This window comes from Nicotiana tabacum, chromosome 19, assembly GCF_000715075.1.
Source record: "Nicotiana tabacum cultivar K326 chromosome 19, ASM71507v2, whole genome shotgun sequence".
NCBI lineage: Eukaryota > Viridiplantae > Streptophyta > Magnoliopsida > Solanales > Solanaceae > Nicotiana > Nicotiana tabacum.
The window spans coordinates 113798131-113820644 of NC_134098.1; the positions used below are offsets into that span (position 1 = coordinate 113798131).

A 22514-nucleotide genomic window follows, 5' to 3' on the forward strand; every position below is an offset into this window, starting at 1 on the left:
CACAATCCGTCGTACAAGCATTATAAAAAATTGTCTGCTATAGACTCAAAGGTAAAAAATGATCTCTCGTCTTTCAATTTATTCTTCTTCTTGCCGCGTGTCTCTTCGTCAATATCGTTAGTGCTACTCAACAGGCCTTTCTTTATCATCAAAATAAACTGGATTTCTCTATGGTTGAGAGAGTGAGTAACTTCAATTTTGCAAACAGAGTTAGGTATGATCTGAGAAGCTGCTCCACTTACAATGTTTAAGGCAAGGGAAATAGCCTTCTCATTATGGCAAATGTGACTAGGGATTAAGGGGGTGTAGATTGCTCGAATTGGACTGATTAAGAGAGCATACGCAAAAATAACCACATTACTTCCGGTCAAAGTATTTTTAAAGTGTGCACTTAAGGATGTGGCTTAGCATCAATTAAGTAAATGAAAATCATGAAAGATCTGCCTACGAGGTAGCAGTAAATTCTCGAACCTCTTCTTGACATAGATTAAACAAGATATAATTTACAAAGCCAGGATTTATCTCCATGCCTTCGCTTAATAAATGCTCAAATCATCATTGAGAGAAGAGCACCTTTAGCAAATAAACTACGAATCTAAGTGCAGTAGATAAAAAAAAGGTTCTTCTGTTTTGCCGCTATAGTATTTTCAAAGCAGTTTGCAGCTCAAACTAATAAAGTTTGTCCTAAAATTTGACCTTTTATCACCTAGAATTGGTGCACGAGAGTTAAAGAGGTCAACTTTTTAGGACTAAACAGTCAAAATAAGAAACTTACGGACTAAAATACCATTTTAATCTATTAGTTACTCATCATAGATAAATAGGAGTAATAACATTAGCATTATCCTACGTATGTTGTCTTGTCTGATATCTGAGCCCTTCGTTTGTTCCCTCCAATGACCAGCGCTTGCAGCAACAACCCCCTCATCTCCTCTTCCTTCCTTCTCCATTCTCTCAAATCTCCAAATGTATCCATTTTCTTCCCCAAATTCTCCAACCCAATTTCATCAATTCCCTACATTCAAATGAACTCCAACAACAAATCACCTATAGGAAATTCCAAGAATCCCACACAAAGAAGAAGTAAAAGTCCAGGAAAATACAAACCCAGATATGGAACTTCAAGGAAATCAACTCTGAAGAAAAGTTTGAGTCAAGAACAAGTTAATTTCACTAAACCAATTCCTGAAGATCCTGTGGTTGGTATTATTGGAGGTGGCATGTCTGGCCTTGCCTGTGCTCTTTACTTGGAGAAAAGGGGCATTCGCTCCACTGTTTTTGACACGGTTCGTTATGCCCTTTCCCCTTTTTACTATTTTTCTATTTGGGTTAGAATAAGAAGCTGTTCTGTTAAAATAACTAATTTATTCTCTTGAAAGGACGCTTTCATATAGTACTAACTCTATCTCGGTTTAGTTTTTCCATTTCGTTTTAACACGACCATGAAGGTAATAGTTGAAGTTTTTAGCTGTATTGAAATGAAATTGAATCCAAAACTAGCATAAAGTTGTCTTCTTTAAGTAATTTGAAAAGAAAAAAAAAGATTACTTTATAAGTACTTTTAAATAGGAAATTGCCAAAAAAAAGACAAATGTAGTGAGAAGTGTACTTAATTGAATTGAATCCGAAGATTTGGTTGTCCACTACCTAATGTTTTTATGCACTTGAATTTTGAACATTAAGACAAACTACAGCTGGCAAGCATTTGTTTTCAACAGTTTTTCATCAAAAATTTACTATCTTAGCCATTTCTTTTTCTCTAAATGTGTATGGCAAAATTTTACTTGTTACTCTGTCCAACATGGCATAATCCTCAAGCAGAAGATTTTAGCGGTTGCTATTGGGAAATTGTTTCTTATCGGTGAAGTCTAAATTTAGTGCCGTCCAGTTGATTATCTTTATCTTTGACAGTTTTTGTTAGAGTTATATAATGAGGCACAATAGAAGAATGCATCTGGTGTATCTTATTATGTTCGGTTGCTTTAGGGAATACATGGGTTGGGAGGAAGAATGGGAACGAGAATGATTGATCATCAGCCTTTGATATTTGACCATGCAGCTCAGTTCTTCACGGTGACCAACCCGAAATTTGTCGAGCTAGTTGATGACTGGTTGAAGAGGGGTTTGGTTCGGGAATGGCAGGGTACAATTGGCGAGCTTGAACTTGGTGGGCATTTTGTTCCATTTCCTTCTTCGCCTCCCAAATATATAGGGGTCAATGGAATGCGCCCACTTGCGGATTCATTACTATCTCAGGTGCACAACCTTTTGTGTTATACTAAATATTTTTCTTCACATAATGCATCCATTCAACTAAGCCAAACATTCCCTTCAGTTCTGTTTGTTGAGAATGCATGCTTTGTATGAATAATGGACAGAGAAAAAATGTATTCATTCTTTTGGGTGCTATTTCCTCTCAATGTTATAAAAGTTTGATGTGTTTGGGCAGACTTCTTTGGTCAATGTGGTACGCCCTTGTTGGGTAAGTACACTTGAACCATTTAACGGGACGTGGCACTTGAGTGAGAAGGAAAAGCCTTGTGGGCAGTTTGATGCAATTGTCATTGCACATAATGGTAATTATTTTCAATTTTCTAGTAGTTTTGCCTTTTTGATAGTCTTTTCTTTTGCAAGAATTAGCAAATTTCTAATATGCTAAATCAAACCCTCATTTAGTTTATCTCTTTCATTTCTTCTGTCTAAGAGCACAAAAGTGAGGTGGTGGTGAAAGACAAAATGCTCCTATTTCCTGCCCTATATTTCATAGCCTTCCCTCCTCATTGCTATGGTTAGGAGTTGTTGAAGTAAACCAATTTGTTCTCGTCCACAATAAAATTATTTTACTTCTTATCACTATATTATGTGTGTTTTCGGGTTTTCAACTTATATGTAATAGAAAACCAGAAAACTGTCTCCCTTTTTTTTTTTTTTTTTTGGTGATCAAGTAAATTAATCTTCCTGTTTCATTGAAAATAAATGATATGAGGTTTTACTCATATTGTGTCAGAGGAATACATATGTCATCATGATGTCGTAATCAATGAGGAGTGGAGGCATTCTTAGATTGTTTCCATTATACAATAAAAAGTAGAAGTATAGATATCTTAAAAGGTCTGTGTGTAAGTTCTAGGTGTTTAACTTGAGAAAAAAGGTGACCGGCCGGTTTTCAATCCGGGTCGGTTACCGGTTTTTTCAAACCGGGCTTAACGGGTCCGGGTTCATCTAGGTAAAAATGAACCGGAAGGGTTACGGGTCCAAGGGACACTTGAGTGAGAAGGAAAAGCCTTGTGGGCAGTTTGATGCAATTGTCATTGCACATAATGGTAATTATTTTCAATTTTCTAGTAGTTTTGCCTTTTTGATAGTCTTTTCTTTTGCAAGAATTAGCAAATTTTTAATATGCTAAATCAAACCCTCATTTAGTTTATCTCTTTCATTTCTTCTGTCTAAGAGCACAATAGTGAGGTGGTGGTGAAAGACAAAATGCTCCTATTTCCTGCCCTATATTTCATAGCCTTCCCCTCCTCATTGCTATGGTTAGGAGTTGTTGAAGTAAACCAATTTGTTCTCGTCCACAATAAAATTATTTTACTTCTTATCACTATATTATGTGTGTTTTCGGGTTTTCAACTTATATGTAATAGAAAAACCTTCGTTTCCCATAAAACTGTCTCCCTGTTTTTTTTTTTTTTTTTTTGGTGATCAAGTAAATTAATCTTCCTGTTTCATTGAAAATAAATGATATGAGGTTTTACTCATATTGTGTCAGAGGAATACATATGTCATCATGATGTCGTAATCAATGAGGAGTGGAGGCATTCTTAGATTGTTTCCATTATACAATAAAAAGTAGAAGTATAGATATTTTAAAAGGTCTGTGTGTAAGTTCTAGGTGTTTAACGGATGGGCCGGGCCGGTCCGGGTTGAGAAAAAAGGTGACCGGCCGGTTTCCAATCCAGGTCGGTTACCGGTTTTTTCAAACCGGGCTTAACGGGTCCGGGTTCATCTAGGTAAAAAATGAACCGGAAGGGTTACGGGTCCAAGGGGCACTTGAGTGAGAAGGAAAAGCCTTGTGGGCAGTTTGATGCAATTGTCATTGCACATAATGGTAATTATTTTCAATTTTCTAGTAGTTTTGCCTTTTTGATAGTCTTTTCTTTTGCAAGAATTAGCAAATTTCTAATATGCTAAATCAAACCCTCATTTAGTTTATCTCTTTCATTTCTTCTGTCTAAGAGCACAAAAGTGAGGTGGTGGTGAAAGACGCTCCTATTTCCTGCCCTATATTTCATAGCCTTCCCTCCTCATTGCTATGGTTAGGAGTTGTTGAAGTAAACCAATTTGTTCTCGTCCACAATAAAATTATTTTACTTCTTATCACTATATTATGTGTGTTTTCGGGTTTTCAACTTATATGTAATAGAAAACCAGAAAACTGTCTCCCTGTTTTTTTTTTTTTTTTTTTTTGGTGATCAAGTAAATTAATCTTCCTGTTTCATTGAAAATAAATGATATGAGGTTTTACTCATATTGTGTCAGAGGAATACATATGTCATCATGATGTCGTAATCAATGAGGAGTGGAGGCATTCTTAGATTGTTTCCATTATACAATAAAAAGTAGAAGTATAGATATCTTAAAAGGTCTGTGTGTAAGTTCTAGGTGTTTAACTTGAGAAAAAAGGTGACCGGCCGGTTTTCAATCCGGGTCGGTTACCGGTTTTTTCAAACCGGGCTTAACGGGTCCGGGTTCATCTAGGTAAAAATGAACCGGAAGGGTTACGGGTCCAAGGGGCACTTGAGTGAGAAGGAAAAGCCTTGTGGGCAGTTTGATGCAATTGTCATTGCCCATAATGGTAATTATTTTCAATTTTCTAGTAGTTTTGCCTTTTTGATAGTCTTTTCTTTTGCAAGAATTAGCAAATTTTTAATATGCTAAATCAAACCCTCATTTAGTTTATCTCTTTCATTTCTTCTGTCTAAGAGCACAATAGTGAGGTGGTGGTGAAAGACAAAATGCTCCTATTTCCTGCCCTATATTTCATAGCCTTCCCTCCTCATTGCTATGGTTAGGAGTTGTTGAAGTAAACCAATTTGTTCTCGTCCACAATAAAATTATTTTACTTCTTATCACTATATTATGTGTGTTTTCGGGTTTTCAACTTATATGTAATAGAAAACCAGAAAACTGTCTCCCTGTTTTTTTTTTTTTTTTTTTGGTGATCAAGTAAATTAATCTTCCTGTTTCATTGAAAATAAATGATATGAGGTTTTACTCATATTGTGTCAGAGGAATACATATGTCATCATGATGTCGTAATCAATGAGGAGTGGAGGCATTCTTAGATTGTTTCCATTATACAATAAAAAGTAGAAGTATAGATATCTTAAAAGGTTTGTGTGTAAGTTCTAGGTGTTTAACTTGAGAAAAAAGGTGACCGGCCGGTTTCCAATCCGGGTCGGTTACCGATTTTTTCAAACCGGGCTTAACGGGTCCGGGTTCATCTAGGTAAACAATGAACCGGAAGGGTTACGGGTCCAAGGGGCACTTGAGTGAGAAGGAAAAGCCTTGTGGGCAGTTTGATGCAATTGTCATTGCACATAATGGTAATTATTTTCAATTTTCTAGTAGTTTTGCCTTTTTGATAGTCTTTTCTTTTGCAAGAATTAGCAAATTTTTAATATGCTAAATCAAACCCTCATTTAGTTTATCTCTTTCATTTCTTCTGTCTAAGGGCACAATAGTGAGGTGGTGGTGAAAGACAAAATGCTCCTATTTCCTGTCCTATATTTCATAGCCTTCCCTCCTCATTGCTATGGTCAGGAGTTGTTGAAGTAAACCAATTTGTTCTCGTCCACAATAAAATTATTTTACTTCTTATCACTATATTATGTGTGTTTTCGGGTTTTCAACTTATATGTAATAGAAAAACCTTTGTTTCCCATAAAACTGTCTCCCTGTTTTTTTTTTTTTTTTTTTGGTGATCAAGTAAATTAATCTTCCTGTTTCATTGAAAATAAATGATATGAGGTTTTACTCATATTGTGTCAGAGGAATACATATGTCATCATGATGTCGTAATCAATGAGGAGTGGAGGCATTCTTAGATTGTTTCCATTATACAATAAAAAGTAGAAGTATAGATATCTTAAAAGGTCTGTGTGTAAGTTCTAGGTGTTTAACTTGAGAAAAAAGGTGACCGGCCGGTTTTCACACCCATAGCCTGCCCTGCATCCTCAATGCACCATCATCTCCAATAGTGACCTCCTTAGCATCACCGTGCTGAAACGTGTCCTTAAGGACAAGTAGATGGGGGTCATCATACTGACGCTCCCTGATACGATCATAAAGAGAAGATCGAGAGACCACACAAGCCAATATTCGACTCGGCTCAGAAATATCCAATCTAACAAACTGGCTGGCTAAGGCCTGAACATCCAACGCCAATGGCCTCTCTGCTGCTGGTAGATATGCTAAGCTCCCTAAACTCTCCGCCCTGCGACTCAAAGCATCGGCTACCACATTGGCCTTCCCGGGATGGTACAAAATGGTGATATCATAATCCTTAAGCAGCTCCAACCACCTCCGCTGACGCAAGTTAAGATCCTTCTGTTTGAACAGATGCTGCAAACTCCAGTGATCAGTGTAGATCTCACAAGGGACACCGTACAAATAGTGCCGCCACATCTTCAAGGCATGAACAATAGCTGCTAACTCGAGGTCGTGGATAGGATAGTTCTTTTCATGCACCTTCAGTTGTCTGGAGCGCGTAGGCAATCACCCTACCGTCCTACATCAACACCGCGCTGAGACCAATCCGCAACGCATCACAATATACAGTATAAGATCCTGAACCTGTAGACAATACCAATACTGAGGCTGTAGTCAAAGCTGTCTTGAGCTTTTGAAAGCTCTCCTCACACTCCTCTGTCCACATGAAGGGAGCACCTTCTGGGTCAGCCTGGTCATGTGCTGCAATAGATGAGAAACCCTGTACAAATCGACGGTAATACCCCGCCAAACCAAGAAAACTCCGGATCTTCATAGCTGAGGACGGTCTGGGCCAACTCTGCACTGCTTCAACCTTTTTCGGATCCACCTTGATCCCATCACTCGATACTACATGACCAAAAAATGCCACTGAGTCTAGCTAAAACTCACACATATAACCTCTTTTCTCTCAAGGCTTGAAGCACAGTCATCAGGTGCTGCTCATGATCCTCCCGAGTCCGGGAGTACACCAGAATGTCGTCAATAAACACAACGACGAATCAGTCAAGATAGGATCGGAACACACTGTGGCACTGTGCATCAAGTGCATAAATGCTGCTGGGGCGTTGGTCAGCCCAAATGACATCACAAGGAACTCGTAGTGACCATACCGAGTCCTAAAAGAAGTCTTCGGGGTATCTGGCTCCCGAATCTTCAACTGATGATAGCCTGAACGTAAGTCAATCTTGGAAAACACTCTGGCACTCTGTAGCTGATCAAATAAGTCATCAATACGAGGCAATGGATACCTGTTCTTCACTGTAACTTTGTTCAGCTGGCGATAATCAATGCACATACGCATAGAACCATCCTTTTTCTTCACAAACAAGACAAGAGCACCCCAAGGTGACACACTGGGCCGAATGAAGCCCTTATCAAGCAACTCCTGTAGCTGCTCCTTCAACTCCTTCAACTTAGGAGGAGCCATACGATATGGAGGAATAGAGATGGGCTGAGTGCCCGGCAACAAATCAATGCCAAAATCAATATCTCTGTCGGGCGGCATGCCCGAAAGATCAGCTGGAAAAACATCCGGAAAGTCCCTCACTACTGGAACTGACTCAACTGTAGGGGTATCACTACTGACGTCTCTCACATAAGCTAGATACGCGTCACACCCCTTCTCAACCATTCGTTGAGCTTTAAGAAATGAAATAACTCTGCTGGGAGTATACTCTAAGGTACCTCTCCACTTTAATCGCGGTAATCCTGGCATAGCCAGCGTCACGGTTTTGGCGTGACAATCAAGAATAGCATAATGGGGCGACAACCAGTCCATGCCCAAAATAATATCAAAGTCTATCATGCTGAGCAATAATAAATCGGCTCTGGTCTCAAAACCACTAAGAACAACCAAACACGACCGATACACACGGTCCACAACAAGAGAATCTCCCACAGGTGTAGACACATAAACAGGAGAGCTCAAAGAATCACGAGATACGCCCAAATACGGGAAAAAATAAGAGGACACATAGGAATAAGTGGAGCCTGGGACAAATAAAACTGACGCATCTCTATGGCAAACCGGAACAATACCTGTAATGACAGAGTCGGAAGCAACTGCCTCTGTACGAGCAAGAAGAGCATAATATCTGGCCTGGCCTCTCCCTCTAGGGCGACCTCGACCTCCCCGACCTCCACCTCGAGCTGACGGAGCAGGTGGGGCGGTAGCTGGTGTTGTAATCATAGCCTGAGGATCCGGTGGAGCGCGCGGTAGCTGAGAAGTCTGTGGAGGTGCACCCCTCCTAAGTCTGGGGCAATCCCTCACCATATGGCGAGTGTCGTCACACTCAAAACAAGCTCTCGGAGGGCGTGGCTGCTGTGACTGGCTCGGGCCATGTTTGCTGGACTGACCGCTAAAAGCACCCTGTGCAGGAGGCGCACTAGATACTAGCGGTGCATAATAAGGCTCCTGGGGCCTAGAAGGGACCGGAATACCACTGGCTGCTGGAAGAGCTGAATGAACGGGACGACTTCCATAGCCCCTACCATGGCGAACTGCAGCTGGGGCACGAGTACCACTATAAGTGCCAAACTCTCGAGACCTCTTGGCCTCCCTCTCCCGAGCAAGCATACCCTCCAATCTCCTGGCAATACTCACAACCTGCTGGTAAGAAATATCCATCTCCAACTCCCGGACCATGCTAAGCCTGATACCGGGGCGGAGTCCCTCAATAAATCGACGAACCCTCTCTCGAACTGTGGCAACCAAGGCTGGTGCATGTCGGGCCAAATTACTGAAGCAAACTGCATACTCTGACACAGTCATAGAACCCTGGCGCAATTGCTCAAATTCCGCCCGCCATGCGTCCCTGAGACTCTGGGGAACATACTCCCTCAAGAACATGTCCGAGAACTGAGTCCATGTAAGTGAAGTTGCCTCAACCGGACTACCCAACTCATAAGCACGCCACCACTGATAGGCTGCTCCTCTAAGCTGGAATGTAGTAAAAGAAACCCCACTCGACTCCGCTACGCCCATAGTACGGAGAATACGGTGACACTCCTCCAGAAAACCCTGAGCATCCTCTGAAGGTAGAGTGGTGGTACTTCTTGTACCTCTCAAGTCTGAGCTGCTCTGCCTCAGAAACTGCTGCCCTAACCTCGGACTGAGCTGGAGCTACCGGCTGCATCGGTATAATCTCTGGAACCTGGTCGACCTGAGCCCGCTGCTCTGGAGTACCGGCGACAGGAGTTTGTGCTCCTCTCCCGGCCTGAGATGTGGCAGGAGCAAGTGGAATCAATCCAGCCTGAGCTAAGGTGCTGAACATGCTCATAAACTGGGCTAGAGTCTCCTGGAGGGTTGGTGTAGCAACATGTATCTCAGGTGTCTGCCCTCCAGCTGGAGCTACTGGGGGCTCCTCTGTGGCAGCTCGTGCGGGTGCTCTGGCTGCACCGCGTGGACGTCCTCGACCTCTACCCGGCCCCGGCCTCTCGCGGCTCTAGCAAGGGGCGCGGGTGCTTGGTCATCAGATCCGCCTGTACGTGTCCTCACCATCTGTGAGAGAATAGAATACAGAAGTTTAGAATTTTTGAAGTCAACAATTTTCGCACGATAAGGAATCAAAGTAATGGAATTTTTTCCTAACAGTTCCATAGCCTCCCAAAGATAAGTACATGCGTCTCCGTACCGATCCGTGAAACTCTAATAAACCGGCTTGTGACTCACGACACCTATGAACCTAGAGCTCTGATACCAACTTGTCACGACCCAATTCTCCCTCCGTAAGACGTCGTGACGGCACCTAGTCTCTACGACTAGGTAAGCCTAACAAAAGCGGAAATAACAAAAATGGAAGCAAAACTTAACAACTAACTGCAACAGATAATTAAATAACTGGTAACAATGCCGCTCGACATTTACAATAACCAACACTTTAGTAATACACAATATTCCCAAAACCCGGAACATCATAAGTCACAAGCTACAGAAGGAAACTAGTATCTCTATACACCAGAGTCTAATAAAAGAAGCACGGAAGGTAAATGACATAGGAGAGAATAGAGTGGGACTCCGAGATTTGCGGACGCGACAGATGTACCATGAAGTCTCGGTACAACAGCAAGCACTCTCAGCTAGTAGCGGGGCTGATAAGAAGCACCTGGATCTGCACACAAAATATGTGCAGAAGAGTAGCATGAGTACACCACAACGGTACTCATTAAATGCCAAGCCTAACCTCGGTAGAGTAGTGACGAGATCAGGTCAGGGACCATTGGTATATAACAAATAAAGCAGGAGAATGTAGCAATATAATAAGAGACTGGAATTTAACAAAAAGGAAAACACAGCAAAATAGCAGCGCAACACACAGGAATAAACAACAGAGGATCTCCCGAGTTACCGCCTCGTAGTCTCAAAAGTAAATGTGCACGGAGAACTCCCGAGGTACTGCCTCGTAGTCTCAAAAGTAAATATGCAAGGAGAACTCTCAAGGTACCGCCTCGTAGTCTCAAAAGTAAATATGCAGGGAGAACTCCCGAGGTACCGCTTCGTAGTCTCAAAAGTAAACACACAGCTCAAACCGATAAATACAACAGTTAACATCAAGAATTCTACAGTTAAGACTGATAAAGGTCAAGGAGAAACAGGAAATCAACTAGGCATGCTGCACAGAGTTCAAATAAGCAGTTAAAGCACGTAGACATGCGATATTGGCTAAACAGGATAACTACACTTGCTAGTATAACTCAATTAAGTTTAAAAAACAGGTTACTACTCAGTAAAAATCGGATTTTACAACAAATGGCCCGTGTACGCACTCGTCACCTTACGTACATGACGCTCACATATCACAACAGTACCAAATCCTAAGGGGATTTCCCCCACACAAGGTTAGGCAAGCCACTTACCTCGAACCAAGCTCAATCAATTAGTAAGAATACCCTTTCCTCGATTATCCGACTCCGAATGGCCCAAATCTAGCCAAAAACAATTACATACCATAAATACAACTATAATAGACTAATCTAATTAATGAAATCAAGCCTTTAACAAAAATTTCGAAAATCGTTTTGTCTAGCCTTTCCGGGTCCACGTCTCGGAATCAGGTAAAAGTCACAAAATATGAACGCCCATTCACTCACGAGTCTAACCATATCAAATTTGCTAAAATCCGACACCAAATGACCCTTCAAATCCCCAAAATTCACTTTTCAAATCCGTAACCTCAAACTCCCAAATTTCACCTAAAAAACATACCAACTAGGCGGGAAATCAGTGGGGAAATATCATTATTGAAGAAAAATGAATACAAGAAGCTTACCTCAGTAATCTCTTCAAAAACCTCCAAAGTCCGAGCTCAAAATGATGAAAATTGCCAAAAATCTCGAAGTCTCGCTTAAGTAGGTTCTGCCCGGGCATTTCCGCACCTGCGGAGTCTGGGCTCGCACCTGCGCGTCCACTTGTGTGAAAAAATGAGCGCTTCTGCGCAAACCACTTACTCCTATCTGCCCCCGCACCTGCGACCTATGATCCGCATCCGCGCTATCGCAGGTGCGGGAAAAATATCGCACCTGCGGACTCTGCTGATCCTCCTCACTTCCGCACCTGCGCTCCTCCTTCCGCACATGCGGATCCGCACCTGCGGACACCTCACCGCAGGTGCGATTACACCAGAAGCTTGAAAGCTTCGGCAACTCACACAAGTCCAATTTCGATCCGTTAAGCATCTGAAACTCACCCGAGGCCCCCGGACCTCAACCAAATATACCAACCAGTCCTAAAACATCACACGAACTTAGTCGAGCCCTTAAATCACATCAAACAACGCTAAAAACACGAATTGCACATCGATTCAAGCTTAATGAACTTCAAAGTTTCAAACTTCTACATCCGACGCCGAAACCTATCAAATCAAGTCCGATTGACCTCAAATTTTGCACACAAGTCATAATTGACATTACGGACCTACTCCAACTTCCGGAATCGGAATCCGACCCCGATATCAAAAAGTCCACTTCCGGTCAAACTTTCCAAAAATTCAATTTTCGCCATTTCAAGCTTAATTTAGCTACAGACCTCCACAACACAATCCGAACACGCTCTAAGTCCAAAATCACCCAACAGAGCTAACAGGACCGACGAAACTCCATTCCGGAGTCGTCTTCTGACAGTTCCAACTACGGTCAAAATCCTAAAGACTTAAACTTCCGTTTTAGGGACTAAGTGTCCCAAAACACTCCAAAACCACGAACAAAACCTCCCGGCAAGTCACATAAGCAGAAAAAGATACGGGGGAAGCAGTAAACAGGGGATCGGGGCTATTACTCTCAAAACGACCGGCCGGGTCGTTACAAGAAGTTGGCCCTCATGGAATTTGTGAAAATGTTATTTACTATAAAATAATTATTAGGATTTGAAGAATAAATTTTTAATGATAAAAAGTTGAACTGAGCCCATCAGCATTTAATTGGAACATAAGAAGAAAAAGCCTCGAAAGAACAAAGCTTTATTGAATTCCTAGATTCAACTTGATTCCAATATTCATGTACAAAAACATGTATAGCGCTCTCCCAAAAGATAAGACAAATATTGACATGGAAAAAAACGAGGATCATGGACCATTAAGCAGTTTCAAGACTAGACCAAGACGAAAATGATATATCAATTAAATGATGACTAATCTAGAACCTCCAAAATTAGACCCTAAGGCAAAATTAAGAACACCACCTATCCACTTCCGTTTCCTTTTACATTTTCCTTATTTTATATAAGCAAATACGAGATGGGTTTTGATGTTTAATTCGCCTTGGGGGCAGGCCAATTCTAAGTCCATTGAAAGGAAATAAAAAAGCCTTGGAGAAAATATATCTAGTACTAATTCCATGGAATTAGTCGAGATGCGTGCAATCTGGTCCGAATACCATGGTTATAAAAAAAAAAATCTAGTAGACTATATATGGAGGTGGAGGGGGCGTGACCTCTGCCAACGCATCCTGCTATTGATCTGGTCCTGCATCTTTTGATGATTTCGTCGTCTTTATTTGTAAGTTCTGTTGTTTCTTGGAATTTTATTTTTATGCATCCAGTCCACTAGAGAAAGCACAGTTGCTTGTACCTTCTGCATAATTGTGATTTCTCTTTGGCTACAAATGTATTTTGTTTTACATGTCACCAGGAAAATGTGCAAATAGATTGCTCGCATCATCAGGCTTACCTCTCATTGCAAGACAAATGAAGGTATTGGCAAATATTAGCTGGGCTTCTCAAATCAATGCATATGTAACTTGATTCTCTTCTTCTTTCCTATTTTATTATTTCAATTAATGATTTTGTTTTTGATAATATCTCTCAGAGACTTGAACTCAGTCCTATATGGGCTCTTCTTGCTGCATTTGAGGATCCTCTGCCTACTGCACTAAATGCAGAGTCCCTTCCCTTTGAAGGGGCTTTTGTAAAAGGAGTTGAATCTGTCTCATGGATGGCAAACAACACTAAGAAACTCTTAGGCAGAGATAGTGGTCCACAATGTTGGACATTTTTCAGCACTGCAGCATTTGGAAAGCAGAACAAAGTTCCCCAGGTCTCTTCTGTGACAATATTTTGAGCTCAAACTATAAATATCTCTAACGGCTTTGTTGTCTTGACCTTTCACTTTAGCCATAAAGTAATGGTAAATAGGGTTAGTTTATATAGTTGGAAAAATTGGATTTAATGAGTTATTCATTGATTGAAAGGGACCAGGTAACAGAGTGAAGGTTTTGCATATGCATGGAAAAACTGGCAAATGAGTGTGTTTTCATATCTCTGTCCACCATGCTTAGATCAAAGTTCAAACTGTCAACAAATAGTGCTAATTTAGAGGACCATGGGTTAAGAATTAATCATGTTTGAGAATAATATCAAAAACCATTCCATTTGACACACTTTGAAATTGACCAGGATAGGCTAGGTTTGTCTAGCAGTTAACTGTTACGGAACTGCTATTAACAATCCCTGTTTCTGAAGAAACAAACTGTGTAACATGTCAGTGTGGAACTCTATTAATCTAGGTCAGCAAGATATCATATCCTTGTCATAGCAAAACTTCAGCAATCATTCCCATGGTTATGGATGTTACCTGGATTTGGCCAAAGTCCAAAAGAATTCCAACATTAAATTTTATGTAGATATCAATAATGAGCCGGGGCAGGGGTAAGGTTTGCGTACACACTACCCTCCCCAAACCCCTCTTGTGGGATTTTACTGGGTCGTCGTCATTGTTGTTGTTGTATATCAATAATGAATCTAGTTCATCTTTTTCTTTTTTGATCTATCCTGAAAGCACAAGTATAGGTCCTAATTGTGCAAGGTAACCTATAAAATCTGTTAGTTTTTCCTCATCATTTACTTAATCCATTTTACACTCAAAAGAAATCAAAAGTGTGCAATTGGATTTGATCTCAAAGAGTATTCTCTTCAGCACTAAACCTCCATATTCACCTCATAAGTACCAACTCTAGTTCACTATTTGGTATGCTCTTCTTTCCTTAAGGAATTTCCTCCCTAGATCGACTGGTGTGATGGCTGGTCAATGGTTAATTCAGTTGGATTGGCCTGCCTTTCAGTCATGCTTATTATATTTGACCCTTGACAGCTGTATTAGTTTGAAGCTTTGAAGTGTTTCCGATCTTTAAGTTTGTTATGGATTCTTGGTTCTGAGCCAATTTTTAAGAGATGGTTAAATTTTTTTGATTTATCGTAAATTGCTATATCAGCAGCCACATAAGAATTACCTGGACAGTGGTTGCTGAGGGAACTTTCAGGTGAAGAATGTATAGATTACTTATGGTGTGTGTGTGTGTGTGCGCACATACGCATGTCACATGTGTAGTGGCGCCATTGGACATACTCATGAATAATAAAATTTTGTTTAGCAGGAAAGTATTCCAGCTGCGACGGCAGAGAGAGTGAAGGAAGCTATGCTTGAGGGTGTTGAGAAGGCTCTAGGACTGTCAAAAAATTCACTCCAAAGGCCATTTTATACCAGATTACAACTATGGTATGAAGAAATGTTGAATAATCTAGTCAGAATGTATGCATATTGTCTCAAATGCTTAGTGCATAATGGAAAACTGAAATGAGGCCTATCACATTAGTGTCTGTTACTATGGCATAAAAATACTGCACCACTAGCAATTCAAATTTATCCTTATTCAGGACACATTTAGCACTTCTCAGTTTCTTCTATCTGGATCAATGGAATTGAATTTTCTGTATGACATGCACCAACACTTCAATTATATTACCTTCTCTGAAATGGAATTTTTTTATCTCCTCCTACATATTGTCTATAATTTTTGAGGGTGATACTTGATAGAGACTTCTCTTCATTGTTATTGATCATAAATTTCCAAATATAATTTCAATGAGGTTATTGATCTGTCAAATTCATATATTTTCCATTTCAATCTAAGCGTCTAAGCAACAGTTGGTGAACATTTAAGTGTAAGTTGGGAGTGGAGTGTGATTAGTAGGTGTCTCTCTTCTGAAGCTGCTAAAGTTTGTAGCAATGAGTGTATTTCTTATCACGGATGCATTATAGTTCCTGAAGAATGTTGGATATTTTATAGTTGAAACTGTTCTCAAAAAGAAAATACAAGCTCTGGGCAGTACTGAGGGCGTTTATTCATAAATGTCGTGCAAACTAGCTGTTCCTATGTTAGAATGAAAATTGGATTCGAACAATTGAATTTGGAGATTTGACTATGTATTCTAAGATCTGTGTGTGTTGCTTTACTTTAGAAATTGAATGAGCCAATCCCGTCAATGCCACTATTCCCTTTTCCTTTTCAGGGTTTTTCCACTTAGCTTTTTACCAAATCTATTGCAGAAGAAATTCTTTCCTGATATCCATCTGTAGTCATATTAGACTGGTTTATTTTACTTTTTTTGCAGGGGTGCAGCTCTTCCAACCAACACTCCTGGAATTCCATGCATCTTTGATCCTCAAGGAAGAGCTGGTATATGTGGTGACTGGCTGCTTGGCTCAAGTTTAGAAGCTGCAGCTATAAGTGGCATAGCTCTTGCTGATCATGTAATCCCTCTGAACTTCCTTGTTCTTACCGTCTCTTTCTGCTTATTGGCTTACTCTTATTATGATAAAATAGAGATCAGACTAATGTTTGCTTCTTTCACGGGGTACTCGTCCCATTGATGACCGGGGAATTTACTGTGATGTTTAAAGCAGAAAGGTTAATCCCAAACTTGTTATATGTTTTAAATGCTGACTGTCGTCGGGCCTTCCCTACAGATTGCAGATTACTTCGAACAAGGTGGACCGTGCTCAGATGAGTTTGCTGTTGGTTTGCACGATGAATATAAGCCACTTGGAGGACATGACATAGGGCAGTTCCCAGGACTGGAATCTGTTGATCAGACCACAAAGGCCCCGGCTTTAACACTCACTACATGAATTATCCTGAACCAGTTTTTTTTTTTGTAAGTTCTTAAGCAATTGTTGTTGGTAATTCAGGTTAGTTTTTTCTTTTCAATGTAGATATTTTCTTCTTTCTGCACACATTTTAATGCTCATTCTTATTTCCTACGAAGGACGATTAGTTGGTCAAAGCGAGTGAACAAAATAAGACTCACTATCAGAACAAGCAATCTGCTATGCTGATTATAGACATACTTGATCTTATATCACTTTTGCTTAGCAGCTCATGGAAAGGTACCAAATCTTCCGCATACTGGTAGTGCCTTCAGAATGATAACTATAGGATTTCAAGTTGGATATAACCTTGTTCTGCTTTCAGGTTCCTACTTGATGCCATATAATCGAAGCCGAATGGGATTTCCTGCACCTTCGTTCTTAGGTTGAAAAGAAAACTACTCAGAAGTCAAACCCTAATGTCATTTGAATCTCAGCTGGTGAGCAAGTTTACTAAATGTTGATTCAGAAAGAAATTTTTGTAGCTTGAATATGCAGTGCGGTGTAGATGCACGGCTACTATGAGTACATATGGATGATTTGGTAGGTATCCTAGAAAAATATTATTAGTAGGTAGGTAGTTTTTCCCAAGGAAATTATTCTTGACAATTCTGTGTTCTGGTCATAAAAGGACTGCCATTGCTATGAAGTTTGTGAATGAAAATAGTGTTATACTCGAGTCAGTAGCTGAAAGAACCATTTCTTGCTAAAGGAATACTCTTAAATAATACGAGAAAACCAGAATTATATCAAGCAAAGAACACTTTTTGCATTGTTGGTTAGACCTTACAGCAATGAACATCAAACTAACAAGATCTGCTTTAATGAAAGAGATTGTTATCATGGTCTTTTAACAATGAAAAACCTTACTGCGATACAAATTCAATTAACTGTGCATCAACTTGAAATAAGTTTGTCTTTCAAAATAATCTTCAGTGTAAGCAGACATTGGTTGGATTTCATTGCATAACGATGACCTACTATGCACGAACACAACTTGGAGGGGACTGCCACATTAGTTGTCTTATCAATTTAAATCGATAATGGCCAGAAGGAATGAGTGTCGAACTACACCATTTTCTCACACAGCCGTTACCTCAGATGGCATGACACAAGTACAGAGGACTGCCCTAGGTAGTGCTTACAAGTATAAGAATAGCAATTACATCTCGGTCTTAAACAAGTTGTGGTCGATTATATGAATCATCACTTCTTTATTTAAGCTAAACTCATGGCGCTTAGAAGAACCATCAGGTTGGTCCTTTCACAAACAAGTAGCACCATTGTTGAGTTTCTTCCTAACAACCATTTGCGAAAATAGCATATCGTAGAGCAACGCAAAAAGCATATAGGAAGATCCTACCGAATACGTCCGGGACTACACCACGGGTCTAAAGACCAATTTCTATTCTATTCTCTAAAATTCTTATTTCTCTTTCCATTTACTAAGCCTCTTTTGCCCCTCAACTCCATCCAAATGTCGTTTAAGTATTTGACACACAAACCATTTAATAGTGGAGTATCAATTATAATAATATTGTACTTTACCTCTCTTTCGAATAATTAATGCCTTTTTATTTTCCAAAATGGAAAAAGGCAAAGCTAGCAGTTACGGCGGCCAAGACTGCAACTTTTAGTCATTTGTATGAGGAACTCGAGAGCCGAGGTGGGGATAAGAGGTTGTTCAGGTTAGTCAAGGCGCGTGACTTGGACCAAGTGAAGTGCATCAAGGACGAAGAAGGTAGAGTTTTGTTGGATGAGGGGCTTATCCGTCGGAGATGGCAGACATACTTCCATAGTCTCTTGAACGAGGAGGGGGATAAGAGCATTATACTGGGTGATTCGGAACTCTCCGGGAGTCGTTGTGACTTTGGGTATTGTAGGCGGATTAGAGTTGATGAAGTTGAGGGGGCTATGCGTAAGATGAGCAAGGGCAAAGCGACCGGGCCGGATGAAATCTCGATGAAGTTTTAGAAGAGAGCAGGCAAAACAGGCTTGGAGTGGCTCACTAAATTATTTAATATCATTTTTAGAGCGAATAAGATTCCCGAAGAGTGGAGGCGGAGCACGATGGTTCCTGTATACAAGAACAAGGGTGATATTCAAAATTGCAATAACTATCGGGGTATCAAGCTGCTTAGCCATACTATGAAAGTCTGGGAGAGAGTGGTAGAGCTAAGGGTGAGGAAGAGTGTGCCTATTTTCGAGAACCAGTTCGGATTTATGCCGGGGCGTTCGACTGCCGAATCCATCCACCTTGTTAGGAGATTGATGGAGCAGTATAGGGAGAGAAAGAAGGACTTGCATATGGTGTTCATCGACTTAGAAAAGACGTACGATAAAGTTCCGAGGGAAGTTTTGTGGAGATGTTTGGAGGCTAAAGGTGTACCGGTTGCCTACGTTAGGTTGATTAAGGACATGTATGATGGAGTAAAGACTCGAGTGAGGACAGTGGGTGGGGACTCGGACCATTTTTCGGTTATGATGGGGTTGCATCAAGGGTCAGCACTCAACCTTTTTTTGTTTGCTCTGGTGATGGACGTACTGACGCGCCACATCCAATGGGAGGTGCCGTGGTGTATGTTATTTGCAGATGATATTGTATTATCGATTGACGAGATGCAAGACAGTGTGAACGCGCAATTAGAGGTATGGAGGCAGACCCTGGAATCTAAAGGTTTCAAGTTGAGCAGGACCAAGACAGAATACTTGGAGTATAAGTTCAGTGGCGAGACTCAAGGAGGGGAAGGGGAGATGAGGCTGGACTCGCAAGTCATCCCTAGGAGAGAGAGTTTTAAGTACCTTGAGTCTATTATTCAGGGAGATGGGGAGATTGATGAAGATGTCACCCATCGTATTGGGGCGGGATGGATGATATGGAGAATCGTTTCCGGTGTTTTGTGTGACAAGAAGGTGCCACCAAAATTTAAGGGTAAGTTCTACAGAGTGGTGGTCAGACCAACGATGTTGTATGTGGCTGAGTGTTGGCCAGTCAAGATCATTCATGTGCAGAAGATGAAGGTAGCAGATATGAGGATGTTGAGATGGATGTGCGGGCACACCAGGTTAGATAGAATCAGAAATGAGGTTATTCACGATAAGGTGGGTGTGGCCCCTATTGAGGACAAGATGCGGGAAGCGCGACTTAGATAGTTTGGCAGGGGCGACTCAATAAATATGGAGGCCTAAAGCAAAACTTTAATGAGGGCATTTTTTTTTATAATATATAAAAGAAAAAATTCATATATAATTTCATTTAAATTATGTATTTCTAATTTTTCATATGCAAAGTTATTAATAATTTTATCTAATCCATTTAATTTCTCTTGAGATATACACGTTGTGGGACAGTATTAAGGTTTGAACCTTTTTTGAGTTATGAATTAATAATCAAATCTTTTCTCAATTTATGGTCTAGAGAGTGATTCCCAAAAAGATATTTTTCTCAATTTATGATCAACAATTTAATCCTACTTTTTTACTATAAAAATTTATACTTTCTCACTTAAAATATTAAATATTCTTCTAAAAATAAATTAATATATAACCTATTAGAAAAATTTGGGCCCCCAAAAATTATGAGGCCCAAAGCAGCTGCTTTAGCAGCCTTACCCTTGGGCCGACAATATGGTTTGGTCATGTGAAGAGGAGGAACACATACGCCCCGGTGAGAAGGTGTGAGAGGTTAACATTAGAGGGCCTACGAAGAGGTAGAGGTAGGCCAAAGAAGAGGTGGGGAGAGGTGATTAGGCAAGACATGGCGCAACTTCTGTTGACCGAGGACATGACCATTGATAGAAAGGTATGGAGGTCGTGGATTAGAGTAGTAGAGTAGGTAGTCTAGAGTGTTCATAACAGTAGTATTGGCACGCAGTCTCGCATTCTGTTGGTAGTACGTTTTTATGACTAACCGTTATTTTCTTTCATCGCTGATCACCTTACTGTCTTGTTGTTTTTATTCTGCTTTTATATGTCTTTTTGGTACTGTCCCTTTTTGTCTATATTTTCATTAATGTGGTGCTTATACTTTCCTGAGCCGAGGGTCTATTGGAAACATCCTCTTTATCCTCACAAGGTAAGGGTAAGGTCTACGTACATACTACCCTCCCCAGACCTCACGGTGTGGGATAATACTGAGTATGTTGTTATAAACAAAAAAAGACCAAATATACCCTTGTACTGTAAGAAAAAGTTTAAATATATCCCTCATTATACTTTGGGTCCAAATATACCCATGTTGTTACCCTATTTGTTCAAATATACCCTTCTTCCGTTAAATTTGTCCAAGATGTACATCTAATCCTACGTGGCACCGACATCTGATGAGGTAGATGCCACGTGGCATGCCACCTCAGCGCCCCTTACCCATTTTACCCTTCCCCTATATTTTCTTCCACCACTAAAATTCCTTCCCCTCCACCCCCATTGCCACCATTACCATCATCATGAACAATATTGAATTTTCAGCTAGTCAACTCAGGTCAAAGCGGAGTATCTGAACAATATGAGTATGGTGAAAATTCAATATTGTTCATGGTAGGGTTATGATGGTAATAGTGGCGGAGGGGAAGAAAATTTTAGTGGTGAAAAAATAAATAGAGTGGAGGAATAAAATGGATTAGGGGCGCTGAGGTGAGGTATATTTAAACTCAAAGTATAAGGAGAGATATATTTAATCCTTTTCTTATATTACAAGGTATATTTGGACTTTTTGATTTCCTAAAAGGTTTACCCAAATTAATTTGACTTAAACAACACTTATTTTGGATGAAAAGAAATAGTAAAAAAAGTAGAGAGAAAAAAAAGAGACCAATGACCATAGTCGACGACTGCTGTAATTTACACCAACACAAGAAAATTGTAAACCCAAATCCCAATATAACCTCTCCTTCTTGTGACATCCCCTCACCCCTCTCCTCTCCTCTCCCTCCCTCTCCTTACTTCCCCTGTTTCTCCATCTTCTACAGTTCTTCACAAACTCCTCAAAATTTCCACAATCCATTTTCACTTTCTTGATCCAAATTTCAAGAAATGAGGATCAGAAAATCCACACCCAATTCATCTTCTTCACCTTCTTCCTCATCCCTTTCTTCATCATCTTCATCTTCTTCATACAGCTTTTCCTCATTAACCAACAATTCTTTAGCTTCATCTACAGATTCATCTTCCTCAACACCTTCAACAACTTCAACTTCAACTTGTACTACTACCAGATGTCAAGGCCTCGATCTGCTTGTCAAAGCCATTCATTTAGTCACTGCTGGTTCTGTTGTGGGTGTCCCTTACATTCAGAAAAGAGTCATTACTAGGAGGAGAAGAAGAATTATCAGCTTTGACAGTCTTTTTATAGCTGGGATCAACTTTAAAGGCAGTGAATTGCCTAAAAGGCAACAAAGGAAGCAGAGATTGAAAAGTGTTCCTACTAAGTATCAAGATTCTGTGCTGATTCAGTCATCTAAACCTAAACCCAAAAGCAAAAGACTTCAGAGATCTGCTAAAAAGACTTGTGAGCAATTGGGGTCTTGAAAAAACTTTTTTTTTTAATTATCTTCTTATTTCAAGATCTTAGATGATCTTTTCTTTAGAGGTATTAATTTGCTAAAGTATATCTTTTTGATATTTTCTGGGGTTGAGTAATTTTTTGTGTTTCTGGAATTTTGAATATGTTATTAAGTGTATTGAATTTTGGATCAATGAATAGATGGAGAAAAATGAAAATTTTTGGGTATCAGATTCTGATCTGACTTGTGGATCCTTTGGATTTCTTGGTAGCTAATGAAATTTTATCTTGTACTAGATTTTGGATTCTTAAAATTGATTTAGTGT

At 40.2% G+C, this 22514-nt stretch overlaps 1 protein-coding gene across 3 annotated transcripts; it reads left to right on the forward strand.

Moving 5' to 3' along the window:
* Window positions 1–717: 717 nt before the first annotated feature.
* Window positions 718–17367, forward strand: LOC107785311 (uncharacterized). Of its 3 annotated transcripts, none has more exons than XM_075238434.1 (10): window positions 718–1286; window positions 1987–2256; window positions 2450–2576; window positions 13395–13456; window positions 13572–13799; window positions 15136–15257; window positions 16154–16292; window positions 16509–16730; window positions 16808–16928; window positions 17014–17367. In XM_075238434.1, exons 1-8 carry the CDS (start codon window positions 897–899, stop codon window positions 16668–16670), a joined length of 1500 nt encoding a protein of 499 aa, XP_075094535.1. In that variant the 5' UTR covers window positions 718–896; the 3' UTR covers window positions 16671–16730; window positions 16808–16928; window positions 17014–17367. The 3 variants fall into 3 exon arrangements, with proteins under 3 accessions (XP_075094535.1, XP_075094533.1, XP_075094536.1); XM_075238432.1 differs by having other exon boundaries at window positions 818–1286; window positions 16509–16696; XM_075238435.1 differs by having other exon boundaries at window positions 835–1286; window positions 2060–2256; window positions 16509–16696.
* Window positions 17368–22514: the final 5147 nt, after the last annotated feature.